This window comes from Calypte anna, chromosome 5A (assembly GCF_003957555.1).
Source record: "Calypte anna isolate BGI_N300 chromosome 5A, bCalAnn1_v1.p, whole genome shotgun sequence".
Classification (NCBI taxonomy): Eukaryota; Metazoa; Chordata; class Aves; order Apodiformes; family Trochilidae; genus Calypte; species Calypte anna.
This window is the reverse complement of record NC_044251.1, coordinates 28,685,447-28,704,844: the sequence shown is the minus strand read 5'-3', so window position 1 is coordinate 28,704,844 and position 19,398 is coordinate 28,685,447. Positions and strand designations below refer to the sequence as shown.

General features: G+C 42.8%; 1 protein-coding gene across 1 annotated transcript in view; it reads left to right on the top strand.

The window, feature by feature from the left end:
* The first annotated feature begins 979 nt into the window (after positions 1–979).
* CLMN (calmin) overlaps positions 980–19,398 on the top strand; it is a 75,113-nt gene continuing 56,694 nt past the window's right edge. The window contains exon 1 of the mRNA XM_030452256.1: positions 980–1,164. Within this exon, the coding sequence (XP_030308116.1) occupies positions 1,083–1,164 (82 nt within the window). The 5' untranslated portion in view covers positions 980–1,082. The remainder of the gene's footprint in view (positions 1,165–19,398) is intronic.

The window sequence follows — 19,398 nt, the reverse complement described above, 5'->3', positions numbered from 1 at the left end:
AAAGACAGAATCTCTAGATCCCAGTTTGTTTATATTTAACTTTGTAGATCTCAGCTTGTGTGTTTTGCTAGTCTAACTACTGATGCTATACTAGTCTGACTGGATCATGCCAAAATTTGCTGTTTACATTATAAAGTCTTCATGGCTTGAAAAGAAAACAGGCACTGAAGTACAAATAGTGGTATATTGTAATGAAATGGCTTGTATGTGAACGCTCATGCTGTTCACCAGGTGTGTAGAACACACATCTTAGTGATACTGAGGAGACTTGATAACAATTACTCTCCAATTTTGATGAAAAATGGTGTAAATTAAGATACTCGATGGATAAAATCATCACAAAGGACATTTGACAGCTTGAACAGACTGGCGAGAGAAGCCTAAATGAGTATGCAAACGGCCTGTTAGTGCTTTTTATGTATAGTGGAGTTTATTTCATCTCCACGAGGAAGCACCCTCTCCCATTCGTATTGCTGGGCTTGTGTGACATCTATTCCATCTATTCCCGCAATGCTCCTGTCCCTAGGCCCAGTAAGAGAAAGCGGGCAAGACCTCGGTATTGTTTGCAGCACCCCTGCTGCCCCTACTTATTTGGAGTGCCAACAGGCCTCTCCCCAGCGGGATGGGGCGAGGAACGGCGGGGCCAGGGGGTACCAAGGGGCTCCTCCGCGCTGCCGTAGACCTCGCCTGCGTCCGAGGGGGCGGCTGGAGCGGGGGTCGCGCTGCCGCCCACGCCGGGATGCGGGAGCCCCCTCGCCTTTGGTGAGAGAAGAGGGGGGCGGCCGACTGGGGGGGCGGCGGGCTGAGAACTTCCCGCGGGGTGAGGCACGACCGCACCCGCGTCCCGCTCCGCCCCGCTGCGCTCCAGCGCTCCGCCGCCCCCAACCGGGCAGAGGGAGACGAGGGAGGGGGGCTGAGGGGGCGGGGGAAGAGGGAGGGCCGTGGGGCGGGGCGCGGCCCAAAGAGGGGCCGCCCCCCCGCCTGCTCCGCGCCCGCCGTCGGTGCCGGTGCAGGCGGCGGTGGCGGTGCCGGTGCCACCGGCTCCCGCCGCCCCTCCTCCCTTACCCCGGCCCCGCGTTCCCATGGCTGGGCAGGAGTGGGACTGGTTCCAGCGCGAGGAGCTCATCGGGCACATCAGCGACATCCGTGTGCAGAACCTCCAAGGTAAACCAACACCCCCGGAGAAACCCCTCCCTCCGCCCCCGCGCCTTCCCCCTGTGCCGGTCCTTCCTCCTCCGCCTCTCCCAATGTCCCGGTACAGGGCTGCTGCGGACTTCCCAGACCGCCCCCCGGGCCACCCGCGGCGGGCTCCCCCGGCTCCCCACGGCGGGGGCGGTGCGGGTGCGGGGCCGGAGCAGGCGAGGGGTAGAACGGGGCCAAAGTTTCCGCCGAGCGCAGCGCCTGGCCCGCCCTGCCCATGGAGAGCCCCGGCACCGGGGCGAGCAGCGGCGGGCCCTGCGGGAGGGATGGGACACGGCGGTTCCCCAGGTGCGGGGGATGCTGCGGGGGGGGCGGCGCGGGCGGTGTCCCCTCCCCGGGGGACAGTGCCACCCACAGCCGCCTCCTGAGGGCCGTAGGAGAGGGGGCTGGAGGCTCCAGCTCACCTCGCTCCCTCCTGAAGGAGCCCCCGGAGGCTGGGCGGTGCAGAGCCAGCCGTGCCGGAGCTCTCCTTGCTCGGCGGATACCGAAGCTTTGCCTTGAGATCCCCCCGGATCCTGGCAGAGCCGCCCCGCGAGCTTGGGGGCAGCACCCACCCGGCCACTCGGATCTCAGGTTTGGAGGTGCTCGGCCACAGTCTTCGTCCGTATCTCCGCAATCTGAAGGAAAGCCGACGGCTATCAGAGTACCCAATTTAAATGTACCTTCTCATAAGGTACTGTTGAATAAACATGGGCAGAGCTTTTGGATAAATCATCTACGAGATGCTCTCCTGCCACAGGCTGTGCAGGCGGAAAGGATGCAAATATCTAGGTTTGAATGCAGTTTGGTATGAGTGTAGTAGTTCCTCCAAAGTTACGTTTGCTCCTCACCGGCTAACTTCGCGTGATTGGCAAGGACAACAAGAATTGATGAAAGCAGAAAAAGAAGTGGTGGTTTATGGGAGCACGATTCGTTGAATGTAACTTACCAGTCTTAATCAACAGCTCACATTATACTGCAATGTATCTTCATGTTCCACAAAAATGATAGACTTGAATTGCAGGTCATTATCTCTTCCTGTTTCTGCATAATAATATTAAAGCACTGTCTACTGGCAGAGACAGTGCAGTTGCTGGAAATTAGTTTTGGTTTGGCTTGATTATAGGAGATGTATAATTTATTAGGAAAGGCACCCAATTTAGTAATTCTTATAGCTCTGATCTATATTAATGTGGTTAACTGCGGATGGGGTTACTTTACAACGTTTTCACCTACATCATCATAGCCCCTGAAATTCAGACATTGATTACAGCCAGGGCTGGTTCCAAGTTGAACTTCCCTTGGGTTTTGACAGTCTCTCATTACAGTGTAATTCTACATTTCTGACTCCTGGCTGTCTTTTTTGATTCTGTGTGCTAGCACAGATGGCCTGCCTCTCATCTCTTGTTCAGCTCTCTAGTGATTAAACCTAGTTTAGTTGTTAATTCTTAGGCATTTTTTGAGAAGGAGTAGAAAATAAATCCATTCTTAAAAAGAATAGCATGTTTTTCTTTTTACCTCTGATCATCTGCATAAGAAGGAGTTCAACTCTTTTCCCTTTGTAGAACTTAAAATGCATTTATACAGATGCATGCAGCCTTCTATGAAATTCCTGTAGTCCTGTAGGAGAATGTCATCCTACACTGCAAATTCCTTTGAGTAACATTATGTACATTATTTTCATGAAAAAATCAGCCTGTTCTCTTCTTCCTATACAATACAAACTTTGAGAAACATATTAGTTGTCATTTTGCTTGCATTACTAAATAGGATCTTAAGTTTATTGACTGGTGTTGGTCACTGTAGGGAAGGAAAGGCATTTGTTTTAAGGTGGTAAAAGCAAGTGGTAATATCTATCACTTACTGTATATATGATTTGTAACACATAGTTCTCACATTATCTTCTGGAGATGAAAAACATTTTACAGATGGTGAGTCTGATACTTGGAAGAGTGTGATTTTTGTCACTCAGGAGCTCAGCAGCAAAACATGTTGCTTCTCTTCAGGATAGTTTCTTGTAAAATGGCAGCATATGCTCTGTGCTCATGTGTATTAATTACACTTGCTGCTGCTTTATAATTCAAAATTCATGTTCTCCCATCAAAACAATGTGATGTGAATCATCACTAGTATCATCTGTTGGATGCAGAATCAATAGCAGTTTTAATTTGCTAGGAATTCATGAGTGTAGGATGAAAACCCAGTTGAGGATGATACAGAGGTTCTAGCAGCCCCAGCAGAGCTCCTGCTCAGGGCCACAGGAAGAACTTTGGGTGGTGAGGGTCCCTGTCTGCTGATGTGGACTCTGGTCCTGCAGTGCTCTCTTGCAAGACAGCTATGATTAGGGGTAGGTGCTATGAAGCTGTCAATTGGCCTGTTCCAGACTGCTTCTTTTCTATGGCATGTTTTGCATATGTGAAGGTGCTTCCTGGTCTCTGGAGACCCCGTGATATGAATATGGATCCAAGAGGGAGCATGTTGTAAGGAAAGGATGGAAGTCAGCAGCTAAATATTCATAGGGAAGAACAACACTGGCACGTCTGTAAACAGAGATGGAGACTGCTCACCTTTTATTGCATGAGGCACAAAGCCAGCCAAATATGAAGTCTTTGGGGTGTGGAAGGCTGATAGAGTTATTACTGTCACGCTGTCTCTGAGCCATCCTGCTGAACAGCTGATGGAAGATCCCAAGTGTGGCCATGAGAAACGGTACCACTAGCACCTGAGCAGCCTGCTGCAGGCATCAAACACCCATCTGCTGTAGCAGTTTTTGGTACCCTTTCTGTCTCCCTTTTTTAAAAGCTAAAATTATTAATTTCTCTTGAAAAATTTAGCTTAGCTATGTCGTAGCTAAGCATCAGAGCATTGCTTATGTAGAATACTACTTGAAGATGGCACATTCTGTTCCAGTCTGTTAAATCTTGCCTCTCTAGACTGGTATTTCCACATTCAGGAAGGATCCAGGATACCAGTTACGGGGAATTGCCTTCTTTCATGGGGATGCTCTTGCAGTGGCATTATCTGACCAAATTCAGGAGTTGTAGCTGCGTGTGCTGGGTGCAGAAGTAGCCTCAGGAACTGTATATTCTGTCATGAGTAAAATTATGGCAATTGTGGTATTTTCAACTTTTTCACAAAGGTACCAAAACTGACAGCCAGGGGTGAAATTTTCTAAACTAACTAGACATAGGGCAAAAAAAGAAAGGATTGTTTTAAAAATGAAATTACATCTGAATATTTAGGCATAGACATATCATGATGGGTTTTTATTTTTCTCTTTCCATCAAGATCTGAGTTTTTCCACTTTATTTTATCAGTGAAAGAGTGATAGTTCTAGGCTATTGCAAGAAAGTGGTGCTAGAAGCCTGGTGCACTGCTTCCATTTTCAACACATGACATCTGGAGAAAAGAAACAAAAGTGACAATCTGATAGAGAAGAGGAGTAGAAAATGTAAAGAGGGAAAAAGTGCCAGGTATGGTGATGCAGAGTTGTTCACTTCAGATCTTAATTTTTAAAATGCATTTAATAAATGGATATTCATATGGTCTTTGTTCGGTTTGTATATTCTCCATAGTGAATATCTCCATGTACTGAAAGAGAAAAATGGAAAGCCTGTGCAGAATGTAGGAGCACTTCACCAAGCTGTGAAACACTCAATAATTAATTTCCTGCCAGGAGCTGATTTTTTTTTTTCTCCTTCTTTCTTTCATTACACCACCAGTGGGAACATTTTGTTAGAATATAAGAATATTTTAAAATCTTCCTTACTGGAAGCTTGGTTTAGGATCATCAAAAATATGCTTCCTTCTGTGGTGAATTGCACTCGCTAGAAAGAGGCAACATCCTCAGTGGGAATTAGTCACTTCTAGATGACATTTTTGTCCTGTGGTGTGCAATACTCTGAGTGTATATTTAGTAGTATGTATCTTTCCTTAAATTCTTTGGAATGAAATATGTGGAGATGAATGTGCAGTCAGATGTTTTGTCCACCTCTGGCAAACAAGTGCTCTTACCACCATGTAAAAATAATTATGGTTTGAATGTTCATTTATGTATATATAAATATATCTCACAGAATTACAGAATTGTCATGGTTGGAAAAGACCTCTAAGATCACAGAGTCCAACCATTAAGCCAGAAAAAACCACCATGCCCACTAGAGCATATCCTGAAGTGCCACATCTACATGGTTTCTGAATACCTGCAGGAATAGTGATTGCACCACCTCTCTGAGCAGCCCTTTCCTGTAGTGTAACGAGGCAACCAGGTGCCTCTAATTGCCAGGGAGTGAGCATGAGCTTGTGTTAAGCCCACCTGTGCCCAACTAGTGTGGGCCCCAGCTGCGCATGAGCAGGACCAGGGGGCCAATAAAAGGTGAGGCCTGAGACACAGGCAGGGCTCACTCCTGAGCTAGCCAGCAGAGAGATCAGTTGCTCTCAGAGCAACAGCACCGATCCAGGCTAGTCAACCCTGTGGGCTATAGGCTCGGAGCACTGTTCGTGAGTCTCTGCTGGAACATCTGGTTGGACCTTGAAATGCCCTACCCTAAAAGGGGTTCGTCTTGCTACATTTTCCAGTGCCTAACTACTCTTTCAGTAAAGAAAGTCTTCCTAATATCTGGCCTAAACCTTCCTGGTCCAACCTTAGGTCATTTCCTCTAGTCCTCTGGTTATTTACTTGGAAGAAGTGGCCAGCACCCGTCTCCCTTACTACCTTCTTTCACCTAGTTGTAGAGAACAATAAGGTCTCCTCTCAGCCTCCTCTATTCCAAACTAAAACTATTGGAGTTTCCTCAGCCTCTCCTCATAGGACTTGTTCTTTAGATCCTTCACCAGCTTGGTTGCTCTTCTCTGGAGCTGCTCCAGCAACTCCATGTCCTTTTTGTAGTGAAGGCTCAGAACTGAACACAGTACTCAAGGTATGAGTAATTATATATATATATATATTATACACACACACACACATATACATATATATGTATATACTTATATAATAGAATACAAAGGTTAGAATGTTAGAACTTTACCATTTTTCTATCAGAGGACTAGAGAAGGAGCCCAAAGTCCTGCTTCTTGTCATCATGCTGTTCACTCAAGATTTGATCCAGAACCAAAAGAAATCCCTAGATTCCTTGATTTTAGCAGATTTAAGTACTTTCCTGAGTCTCAGGCCTTCACCACTAAGAGCTGCATGGCCTTCAAACATATTTGGAGGGCTACACAGGAATATCCTGTAGTGTTGTTTAAAATAATGCAAAAAACTGATGACAGGCTGAAAGAAATAAACTAGAAAATACCATCTCCACATGCTGCCCATCCTTGCCCTAGTTTGAACTTACTGGTGAATCACTTTGTCATAAACTCCCACTGTGCTCTGATTTTCCTTGCCTTCCCTTTTGGGTGCTTCAGGTCTAGACTTCTGTAAACTTTAGACAATGGTAGCTGTAGTTGTAACTTATATGAACCTCAGCTATTTTTGAGGTAAAAGGTCCTGAAGTCTATGTCTTAAGAGGTAACAGCGATCTTTAACTAGTAATAGGTAACTGTCAGTGTGAGTGTCTACATATCTTTACCTTGGGGGACTTACTTATCTTGGATGGATGTCCAAAGACAGGTGGTGCTCAGTGTCAGTCAAGAACTCGAAAATTTTTCTCTCTGTATTTTTGTTTATCCATTTATGTATGAAGATTTACATATGAAGCATAATTTTTGTGATTGTTGAACTGAACTGCAGTTATTTATACTAATTGCTAGGGTCAGCAGCATTCAGCCAATTTGCTATAGTTTGATATGCCTTTCAAACACATGGAAATTTTATAAATGGAAGGGAACCTTTTTTAATGTAATCATACATTCTGACAAGGGTAAGGTGCTGTAACTATTCATTACTTAAACTCTTCCATAACTTGTCCCCATATTCATCAGGATTTCATTCTGCCTGTAGACATGTTCCTTTCAGTGGAGCTCCTTATAGGTTAAGAAGACATTTGGAAAGATTGAATTGCCTGGAGATCCTTAGACAAAGCCCTGTAGAACCACAGGGTTATGCTATTCTATGTAAAAATAAAGTAAAATAAGCCTGAGAGTTACAAAGTGAATCCTCAAATTAAAGATTCACATCCAGGTATGGGAAAGCAAAGATAAAGCTTCCAACTTAAGTCTGGTGGGAATGGTCTGTGTAAGGGCCCTCTCGTGTCTGACATTATTGGTCAGCAATGGAAGGAAGAATTTCCTGCTCCAGGTGTAAGAAAGTCTGGCAGTGAATTAAAGGAGCAGGAAAAGGTAAGACAAAGCCCAGATTGCATGTTTCAGCATGCAGTTTTAACAAGGTCAGTGCCTAATTTCTCTAACAAATTAGAAGTCTGGTCTCTCCGTCCCATTGCATGGATGAAATTGCACCAAATTCAAATCATGCCCAGTAGCTTTGTAGTCAAATGAATTCTTACACCCAAGTATTAACACTTTGTCCTAAGATACTGTTTGTGTTTGGCATCCAAGCACAGACCTGGCTTGAGGCGTGGGGTTGATCTACTGTCAGTTGCCAGCATCAGCTCTTTCCTTCCTTGGTGAGCTCTTCAAGCACTGAGCAGCCTGGGTGTTAGGGCTGGTGACATCTCAGACTTATTGTGTGCCTGAAGTTGAATAGCATTAATTTAAAAGTTAGTCTTCAGGGCACTGGGTCAAAACTAATGTCTATTTAAAAATATGATGTGATTCTCATAATTTCTCCTGTTGTTTTTTTTCTTATTCACTCAGCTCGGACAGAAATTTAAACAAATATCTTTCTCCTAAAGACAATTTCAAGGTTATGTCACTTGCATACTGAAATATTTGTAGCATTCACTTTGAAAATATTACAGAGGAATTACTGTTTCCTTTTTCTGTTTTAAAAACAGCTTTCTGTTAGACTAGAAGAAGCAACCTTGGGCATTTTGGCTTGTCATTGTCCATTTAAACACTATTTGTTTATGTCCTGTGCTGTTTAAACTGGCTGTTATTGCAGAATGATTGTTAAGGGCATATGCTTAAAGGGGAAGAGGCAAATGTTATCTGTTTTGTCATGTAAAAGTCAAAAGGATTCTGAGGAGAAGAAATTCCCAGATAAGCAGTCACATCTGTGTCACTGCTGGGGTGGTGAAAGGCATCACAGCATCTTTTAGTGTCTTTTTCTACATGTCTCTTTAACTGATATTCTGTTTTTCTTTCCCCAGCCAGTTAAATCCAGGGAATGTAGGTGGAGGACTGCGAGATGGATTTTGCTTCATTATAATTGCTGCATATTTCTGTGCAAAGAGCTGAGTTGTGTTTCAGCTGTAGTTAGAGGCTTCGTAGCCACAAACAAATTTAATTCATCATCTTTTAAGTAGGAGACTCCTAATAGCAACAGCCTGGATGTCTACAGAGTGAATGCCTGTGGACATGTAACCTGCAAGCAGAGAGGATTTCTTTCTAAAACCAGAGATCTCACTGAATCTGAAAAGATATTATCAAAAAAACTTAAAAGATAACACTCATCTGTATGCTTATTACTTAATTGAATTAATCAGGACCTATTTGTTGAAATAATGTGGTACTTTGATGGATTCTATTATTTATTTTCCATGAATTCAGACATAAAAACATATTTTATGCTGTAGTATCTTGAAAGTTACTTCTCAGTATATACCAGTGTAATTCAGATCCAGTGAATCTATTAATAATGACATTGTATTTTTTATACTTTTTAAATGTTAGCATCTTTTGCTTCTCCTACTCAGAAATGAGACCTTTTCTAGACCAGTGGTTTTTTTTAATGGTTCATTATAGAAACTTTAATACATGTCTGTTTTGGTAGTATAATTCTGTCTGTTTACAAAATAAATGCTCTTCAAAATATATGTCACTGGAATCATCTCAAATAGCAGCAATTATATTGCAGTCCTTGTCCTTTAATGCATGTATCCCTTTGGGGCATCATCCTGTCCTAACTAAGACTGGGGATGAGTGCATTTTGTGGTGTCCCAAGCTGGGCAAGGAAACCTCTGCTCTTGCACAGTGTCCCTGACCAGGAAAATGTGGCCATTTAGTGGCATGGTTAGATTTACACTCCAGGCAGACCCCAGCCCTGCACTGCTGATCCTGCAGGGTTGCCGTGTTCATTCAGGTGATGTTCCATACATCTGAGTCCATCCAAATCCCTGCTGAAGGAGGGGATGCTCTACACATACCCAACAAAAGGCCCAGCTAGATAAGGTTGTGCCACCAGAGCATCCATGTGTACAGGGATTTTAAGTAGAAGAACAATTGTTGTTTGAAGGCAGTAAATAATATTTCTCTTTTCTATATTGCTGGTTTTATGGCTTTTTCAGAATATGGACTTCCCAGTTTTCTGTTTCATGTTTGGGTTGTGTTGGAGGCTGTTGTAATTTCCTGGTTGTGAAGTCACAAATGTCTAATTAGCCTCCATCATGGTTTATGCCATCATGCTCCTGTTCTTATACTGGGACCCCCAGGGCAGTTTCTACATGCTGTAGCCAGACCTACATGCCCAGATTTTAGTATTGCATTTGGATCTGAAGGTCTTTCAAGGATCTGAAGGTCTTTCAAGCAGTTGTTCACAGCAGTTGCAGTCTCCAGATTAAAAGAGCCCTTAAAAGAACACATTTTGTATGTTGTACCAGGAAGAAAGTATTTACAGGGGAGAAACTACCTTCAAATAAACTGCCTAGATACAGTTTTCCTTCCCCAAACAGCTTACCATCCCTATCAATGGTAACATGGCAGGTTTTACTGCTCTGGACTTGTCCCTGGGGGTAATTAATTTGTTAGTACTTCTGAAACCTGTGAAAGGTCTTTCATGTGTACTAATTTGCTAGTGCCTCATAATTCTTGAGTGCTTATGGTAAGATGCATTTTAGTTCTTTCAGCCTGTTCTTCCTATGTTTTATTAAAGAAATTTAAAAAAATCTTTTGCTGATCAGGTATCCAGGTGTTTATTCACATGTTGTGGGAGCCATAGCTCAGCCTGAACCTGCCCCTGCAAGGGACTCTGGCTGAAGCTGAGTTGTTACCACAGCACCGGGACTGGTTGCAGCATGGGCTGTCCCTCTCTTGTGCACTTACAGTCAGAAGTACTTTGCCTTTCTGTTTTTGTCTTTGCAAAGAGCCCCCCTAATGTCTATCAATAAGTGTTTGTGTGTGCATTCAGAGTAGTTCACTACTAAGGGCTGATTACGTTCTTCTTGGTTCAGTGAAAAATGGGAAGGGCAAGAGAGTCCTGGCACTGTAACAAACAAGAGAAATGCCAATAAAGATAATTTTGTTAAAAACTGATCCTTCATATGGCTGTGTCTGGACATGTGATTAAAGCTTTCTGGCTCTTACTGATGTTCGTGATAAACATGAACTGCAGCTATAACTTAATAAAGATACAGTATTTATAAATAACATAGTATGAAATGTCTGCTTCAGACTTACTGTCTTGGATGTATGTAAGGACAGAAACATAAATCTGTCCAAGCTGTTTTCCAGAGGAGAGTAACCACACAAAAAGAAGTGGGCAAATCCACGGAAAAGTGGAGCACCTGATCCTGGCTGCTCGGTCCTTGGAGCCCCAAGGGTAGCACAGGAGGGACTGTGGTGAGCACCCTCATGTGGAGCTTAAAATTGGTGGATCATGAAGTTCTGCCAAAATGAGAAGTTGAGCTTTCAGAGGCAAAATTCCCATTGATTTTCTTTTTTTGACAAGCTACAGCATAGGCCTGTGTCTGTTACAAATCCTGAGCGATTCCAGCAGTTACTGTTCAATCTAGCAGGGAAGCATTTGGTCCTGGTCTTTTTTCTCAGTTCCAGGTAGGGCTTTCTCTGATGATTAATGCCACAGAACAGCATTTAGTTTCTTTTACTCTCATGGGGAGTTTTGGTCTCTTCTTTGGCTTTTGTCTCTCTCTTTAAAAAAGATCTCTCTGGTTAAAGGTTTGAAGTTACAGGGGTGCTTGGGTTAGGTTTTCCATTTCTGCCTGTTACAAAGATAAAAGATTTAAAGGAACCTAATGTTAGTTAAAAAGAACTTGTACTCAGCCTTCTTCCAGAAGTTAATACATTTATTGACCTTGGCTAAGAAAAGACAGAGTATGAAATTTTGCTGACTAAGCTGCACTTCTTTTGAAGGTAGGTGGTATTTTTGATGTATTCATTGTTGGCCTTTCAAAACTTCAAAACACTGTGTATTTATCAGAAAGATCAAAGAAAATAAGAAATGTAATTGTCTTCAAAAACTGTGTGTATCAAGAGGAAGCACCATGTTTTGATTGCTAATACAGCTCAGGGACACCATAAAATCCTTCATCTGTAATGTTGCAGTTGACAGTATCACTCAAGATGGAGTTTAATTTAAGAATCTGGAGGTCACAGCAATGTGACTACTCTGAAGTCAGGAAGTGGCTGAAGCCATGGTGATGGTAGCCCCTGTCTGTAGGAGAAAGGCAGCACAGGCTTCCCACCCCGTCCTGTCCTGGATGCCAGGGAGAGGGGCCATCCCTGGATGCTGCAAGGTCCAGGTGTAGATGGGGGGATCTGGAAAGCTGATGCCCATCTCTCAAGACTTGTTTGCAACTAAGTAACACATCCAGTTATATTAAGTTTTTGTTCTGATCTTGGGTATTTTTCAAATCCTTGACTTCTTTTAATTTGTAGAGGGAAACGTTTAAGCATTTTTTCATTATCTATCCCTCATCTGGCTCTAGAGCAAATTTTTTCATGCATATTGAATTCACTTTTTGCTGAGACTGATGAGGAAAGCCAGTTGCAGAGGTGGTCTGGATGCCTAGAGCAAGCTGGGATTAAGACCTTTATGTTTCATCCCTCAAGCCAGTAGCCAGTTTTGTCATTCAGGCACTTAATTAGGAACTAAATGTTCACTTGACCTCCTATATTGTAATTTCACTAATGAACCAAAACTTACAAAGGGTGACTGACTGCAGAGCTGCTGCAGTTTGGGCTCTATGAGCCAGAGTTTCCACTTGTTTCACTTATCACACTAATGATCAGTTTTGGGTTCTGAACACAGGCTGTCTCTCGGGAGCTGCATGGAAAACACAGTTTAATGTGCAAACCATGTGACAAGATCAGCGTGAGCTGCCCACTGTATTTGGGTTTGCCAGTCTTGCTACACCTGTATGTTCTTGCACGCTGCATTCTTACATAAGGCTGGGGCTGCTACAGGTGTGGAAATAGCATTTAATAGCTATGGTTTTACAGAAGGAGTTCAAGCTTGACTTTTGCTACTCAGATAATATTGATGCCTGCAGACCTTCTTTCCCCCTGCTTTGCATTTGTCTTGACTAAAATTGAATTTTTTTCTTAAGACATTCTAGCAGGAATTTATTTCATTAGTGTTTAAGTGTCTCATGGACTTGATGTATTTCTCTAGGTGACACCCCCATGTTAGGGCTGGGAATCAAAGGCACATGAAAGCTAGAGAGTATTTCAAAGCTCCCCATCCAGCCTAGTGGCATCCTGTTGTGTGTGCAAATGTGGAAAGTTTGGTGGAGTAGGCCTTGAACCTTGGTTTTCTTTTTCCAAAGCGATCATTGTAGTTACCTGACCAAATTCTTTACTCCTTTATCTCTCCTTCACCATCAGGCAGCAGAAGCTAACAATGTCATCTAACAATTCACATGAATCCTAGGATGTGTATGCTGCCTTGTCTATCATAAACTTTCACAAATTGATAAGAAGCTATAAACCCTTCTTTCTTCCCAACATTTGGTGTCACCATGTTTGGTGGCAGCCAGTTTCCTTCTGGGTTTGCTTGTGCTTGTGGATGTTCTCTGCAGTGAACAGCAGTTGGTGTGAAGGCTGAGTGCAACCAGATTTCATTTTGGCTTGGCTTAGCATGTTTTCTTAATGCAAGAAGAACAAAATGCTTATGGAATGGAATCAATGTGCTTTCTTCTACTTTTCCCTATTTGTGAAGATGTCTTTCTTGAAGTCTCATGTTGGTCATCTTTATGAGTTATCATTTATTACCTTCATGTATTTTATTTTTCTCCAAGTGCTTTGGATTTACCTCAGTAAAGATCTAAATCAACTATGCTCCCTCTGCTTTGTCCTACAATGCTTTCAGTTCCTAAGTCCATCGAGTTAGTTCAAGGAGTTTTGTTTGCTTTGGTTTGAGTTTATGTTGCTAGAAAAGAGAAAAAGGGGAGCTGGGGAAGGAAGAAAGCTTACTGCTGGAAGAGGGTAATTGATGATGAACATGTCCAGGAACTGTAATTTGTTTTCTTTGAGGAATGTATGGTAATAAAAGCTTTCCATTTGCATGTATAAATTAATCAGATTTAGTTTTATCCCAGGCTGAACTTGCTGTCAGGTCATACTCTCTGGTCCTCAGAATCATCCAGATGTTATTTTAACAGAGAGCAGTGCTGTGTTCACTGTCCTGAAACCCTGTCTCTGTAGTGCATGGGTCTGAATGAGCACAGCAGGGTAGAGAGGAAGCCAAAGGAGTGTTTGCTTAGGGCATGGATGAAACACTTTAATCCTGCATGAATGTAGAGAGATCTATCTAAAGATGTCTGTCTGCCCTGGATGATTATAAAGATATATTCTGCAAGAGAAGGAAGTGAGAGAGTTAACAGAAACAAAATTAGAAATAGGAGAGCAATCAGATTCTGTTTTTCCTTTCTGCAAAGGTCATACAGGAATGAAGAATTTAATTGCCTCACCTTGAAATGTGGTTTATAATGGAAGCTCTGCGATACCTGAGAGTGTAGGCTGCCTTGACCTGAAGCCAGTTTTAGCTGGTGTCTGTGGAGTATATAGATTGATAAATAAGCCATTCTGACCTGCTCCTGGAAGATGCTTTTTCTTCTTGGTTTTCTTTTCCCAGTTTCTCAAGCTCTTTCACATTTGTCTGGTCATCTTCATCTAGGCTTGGCTTCAGAGGAACACATCGCTAATTAGTCTCATGATTCGTAGGGTTGAGTTATTAATAAGTAAAGGAATGAACAGATGACGGGTGCTTTTCTGAGCCCTTTCCTCCCACTTTCTTGGTCTTTTCTCCCACTGGAGCATGGGCAGTGCTGAGACCTGGTAGCTCCTGAAATAGCCTCGAGTCTCCCCTGGGCAGAGCCTCCCCACTGCGCACGGGCACTGATTTGCAATCAGCATGCACGTAGGAGCTGATCCATTGCTTAAGGCTTCTTTAGGAACCCCAAAGAACAATAATATCCTGTTGACTAGGATTTTACTATTTATATCCATCAGCTGAGCAGCCGCCTCCTCTGCCTGCTCCCTAGTTACAGGGCTGTAAATCTCTCCTTGCACCACATTGTCTGTTGCATGGTTGATGATACGATTTTTAATTTCAAGATTAATTTGTCTGAGGCACTTAGAAAGGCAAATGTATTGATGAAAAAAAAGTCATCAGCTTTTCCTGCTTTGTTAATCTGTTAGGTTTTTGGACATTGTGCAGACTGGCTGGAAGGGGTATCATTAGAGAACAGTACAAACCTATAGCAATGCAAAGGGGAAAACAGATTCCTTATAGGCATGTTTGTAGAGAAGTCCTGACAAACATGTCAGATTTAAGACTGAATCCTGCCACCCACATATGCTCTCAGAAGTTTCTTTCTTTCTTTTTTCTTTTTCCTTGGTGTGTTGCTTTTTTGGAGGTTTTTTCTTTTTGCTTGCTTGTTTGTTTTCTGCAGCAGATTTTCAATCTACTTAAGTAGAAAAGGTGTCATTTTCTTCCAGAAAAACCCTTCCTTGGCTTTGAAACATAAGGAAAAACATGTCAGATTTAGCCTGGTATTTTTTAGGCTGCTTTTTCAAAGCTGAGCCTTTACAGAGTGGCTGTATAATTTACTTTGAAGAGAAAAAATACAGTAAAACCTGTGGGAGTCTGCTAGAATGAAGTGAAAAGAAAGCAATTATTTCACTGTAAGCTTTTTATGAAGATTTTTGAGGCTCTTATCATAAATGAAAGTGTGTTAGTAATGGGACTTAGTTACAAAGCCCAATTGCTTTGGCTGCAGTGTGGAAAAACCCCATCACAGGGTGAGGGGGTAAAACCTGATGTGAATCAGAAGCAGCTACTGCTCATAGATTGAGCTATTTTTAACTCTATGAACACAGCTCACGTAGTTTCCCAATTTTGCTTTGGTGCCATCCTGCATGCAGGTCTGTGGACGTGACTGCCAGAGACAAAGGTCTTTTCTGAAGACCTTGCTGATTTATCCCTCAGGGAAGCACCATAGAGCTTAACTGCTCCCCATATAACTGGGAAGCACCCAGTTCCTTCTGCTTCACACTTTGGGGGTCCAGTGATCCTGTACAGGTCCCCTCTCCTGCATTATTGCTCCCCAGGTCTGCCTTTTGAGGTTTTGGGATGTGTGTTCATCCTCTTTTTAAACCACTGCAAGCAAAATGTTCAGCAGTTAAGAGCAAACTGGGAATACTCAGAGAAACCAGAATATTTTCTGAAACCATTTTTTAATTATAGTGAAAGCTTTGTGCTTATAGAAAGTTCAGTGTATTTTTGGTACCATCTGGATACGTAAGCTTGGACAACAAATCACTTCTGACATAATGACAACAGTGTATAATACTGTGTTCTTCTAACCCGTGTCTCATTAATGTGGAAGCACATGGATTTTCCTGCAAAATGTTGATTCACCATCTGTGCTAGTTTTCTCTGTATGGAGTGAAAGACTGCCCTTTGTGTTGCAATTGCAATGGATTCGTTCTGCTTTTAATGACTTCTCTCTCTTGGACCAAATGGGTAGGTCACAGAACAAAATAAAACTACACCAAACAGTACTTTCTGCTAATGGTTATTTACGTTGCTTCCAATGTGGGAGCCATCAAAATTTATTAAAGTGGAACTCACAAGATTAAGTGATATTTTTCTGATGTTCTCACTTTTCCTTTCCCAAGTTTTGGCTTTAATTTGTTTTTTTTTTCAGTTGCAACCTCCTGGTCTTTGGGAAACTCTGAATTCCTTGTATGCCCCTTGTAGATGTCAAAACCTAAAACAGAGATCATGAAAAGGGACAGTAACATTGCTAGAGTTAAATGGTATAGGTGGATTTAAAATGGTGTAGGTGGGAGTTGCCCATTGAGTCAGTCATAGTGTGGTTTGAGTTGTGTTGCCCTGGAGTTGTAAAGTAGCCTAGAGGTTATTTGTCTTCAGAGACAGAAGTTGGCATTTTGAGTCTGGTCTGAGTCTAGGCATCCTCAGCTTCATTGTACTTCACTGGTTTCCGAGTGGCTCTTTAAATTCTTCTGCCTTCATTGTCAGACCTTTTGTGTTTTCAGAAAGTAGTTAAATTTCTTACATGGAAGGTGTTAGAAAGCAGTGTGTCTCTTCACTATTGTGTGATTTGAAATACCACAAAAAAGATTTGAAATATACTGTTTGCTCTGAAACATTTATTCCACTGTCATATAATTGGAAGCTTCATTCATATTGCAGTGTTTCATTCAGCCAGTACTGATGCTTTCCAGATGAAGCCCATCAAGCCCAGGGCTCTTTAACCTTCTTATTTTTGCTTCATCTCTCTTGAGTCCTTCTACTTTTTTATATTCTTGACCCTGCGAAATAGACAGAATATCTCTAAATAAATAAGTGCACTAGCAGTAAAAATTTAATATGTTTCAGTAAATTTATGAACATAGTATGATGTAGCACAGTACAGTTAAGGGGCAAATTCTGTTTTCTTGCACTTCCAGTTGTTTTTCTTCTACAGGCTTGTAAAGATAGATTGCTTTGTGAAAGATACTGATCTACATTTTCTTAGTGAGTTTTTAGTGCAATTTTGGTATATCAGAAAATAATACCAAAAGGGAAGGTAAGGGCTAAAAAGGCTTCTTTTTGCTGTTTTGTGGTAAGAGATGCAGAGTATCAGTCGAGGGGTTAGTCTTCTCTAAGGACACTGCTGGGGAAGGTGGTTACAACAAGACAACAAGAGCAAGACTGCTCCAAAGGGGCTGGAGCCAGGGAAGGAGGAGCAGGAAGGTGGCTGATCCCTTTGCTTTATAGGTGCTTTATAGGCAATTCCATCTCTCTTAAGACACAGTGAATGGCCTAACTGCATGCAGTAACAAATTGGTAACAGCAATGGAGAAGGCTTTCTTAGCTCCTTGAGGCTAACTTGTGGTGGGGTCTAACAAAGTAGAAGCAGCAGTGGCTGGCGGCGGTCTGCAGGATATTTTCAGAGAATTGGTTGGAATAGTGTTTCCTGAAAGCAGAGAATGTGAATAGGAGAGATGTGAACATGTAGGTAGATAAAAGCCTATGATTTTGCCTGCTGGAATGACAAAGGTTTTCATGACTTAGATATACCAAATTATGCACATGCTGAAGCCTCTTTAAGCTGTTGAGCTTGCCTTCATCCTCCCTTCTTGTCATATTAATATCCTTGCCTGCAGCTGGGACATGGCACCCACTGCATTTTTTGCCATTGAGCTCAGTGTGGCTAAATCAGGCTGCTGCAGTGGAGGAACTGCTCATCTCCACCACTCTCATGTGCACGGAGCTGTATGCTGAGGCTCTGGGCACTCAGTGAGTGTCCTCCAGAGGCCACAGCTTGCATCTGCCTGTAATCCAAAAACCTGAATATACACAAACACATACCACAATTAGATCCAGATCTTCAGATCAGCCTGATATCCTGTGTACTTGTCTTTGACTGGCATGCTGTCAGGCTGGCCAACAGCACATGTATGCAACAGGGGTGATGTGGAAGTCCCTGGGTGGATGTTACAACAGCTTCATGCGTGTATTTGCCTAGGTGTAGGAGGCATTATTATGGCTTCTTGCCTATTTTTCAGTAAAGCAATTAGCAAGTCTGAAAGGTCTTGCCTCAAGGCTCTCACAAACCATGAATTATGCATTTAATTCTGTATCCTGCCTTCCATTTCTGTAACATGCTCTTTTAGAAGATGGTGTAATGTCTTATTTTCCCTTCATGCAAAAATTCAACAGCCTAGTGCCCAGAGCAGGGGAATAAGACAGCCTTTTCCTCATCTCTTTGCAACATAACAACTTCCCTTTTCTTTTTTTTTCAAGTGGTGTTTGTGAAAGAAAATGCTTGCTGCCAGACAATAATATCTTTAAGCTGTTCAGTGCCTTCCTTGATGAGAGTTCTGAGAGCAATAGCAATCTGCCGGGCATTCAGCAGCAACAGCTGTTGCCTGCCTGATACTATTAAAACACAGATTTAGCATTTATTTGCAGTATCATGGAGTGATGAACCTGGCCACTGCACTTTGGTAGTAGCTAAGGAATAATGTAGAGTGTGTCTATGTGAGTACACTCAAAAATTAATTTGGATTAACTTTCTTGGAATTTGATTAACTAAACTACTCTGGTGTGGTGGTTCCTCTGCAGAAAAAAGGTGACTGTACCGCAGCTGTTTATAGTTAAGAGTAAACTGAATTAGGGATGCTTTTTTCCAGAGGTGAATTACCTCTGCTAGTGTTCTCCTTGAGACAAGTGGGGTGAGTCCATTGGTGCTCCTTTGAAGTTGACCAAAGTCCCCTCAGCAGAAGTGGATACAGGACAAGTGGTGAGGGTGGCACAGCAGAGGACCCAGACCTTCAGGGATCCAGCATCAATGCTGCTGGAGCTGGGCTTCTGACAGCCACAGGTACTGGATGGCAAAGTAGGGTAAGGAGGAAATTAATGAGTATTTCCCTGCATTTCTGTCCCAATGAGAAGCACACCAGGGATGCCTGAGCTCTTCTTAATAACAAGGGTGTTAAAAAAAGGCCACATGGCTGGGGAGGGGGTAGTGTATGTTTACTGTGCAGTTGATGAGGCAGGGCTATGTACCTTTACTGTGCTTGGTTCCTGGAAGCAGCCCCAGACATAAGGTTTCTCTAGGGAAACTTCTGCTTTCCTAAACTCTCCTGGGTATCCCTACACTGCCCCATGGCTATACATTACCTGTTCATCTGCTGATTCATGGGGTACAATTACTCCTCCAACCTCAGGGAAAATGCTTTCCTAATTCAGTGCTGTGACAGTGAGGGTGGAATGAGAAATGGCTTTCAACCACTTCAGGAGCTTGCTGCTGCTGCTGCCACCTCTCATGGGTCCCTGAGGAATCCTGCAGGAGAGCCAGCTTGGCTCAGATCAGTTATTTGGGATGCAGATCCACCCACGCTAGCGATGGTAATTTTGGGCAATGTCAGTTGGGAAGTAATTTGGTCTCAAAGTCCCTGATTTTGCTG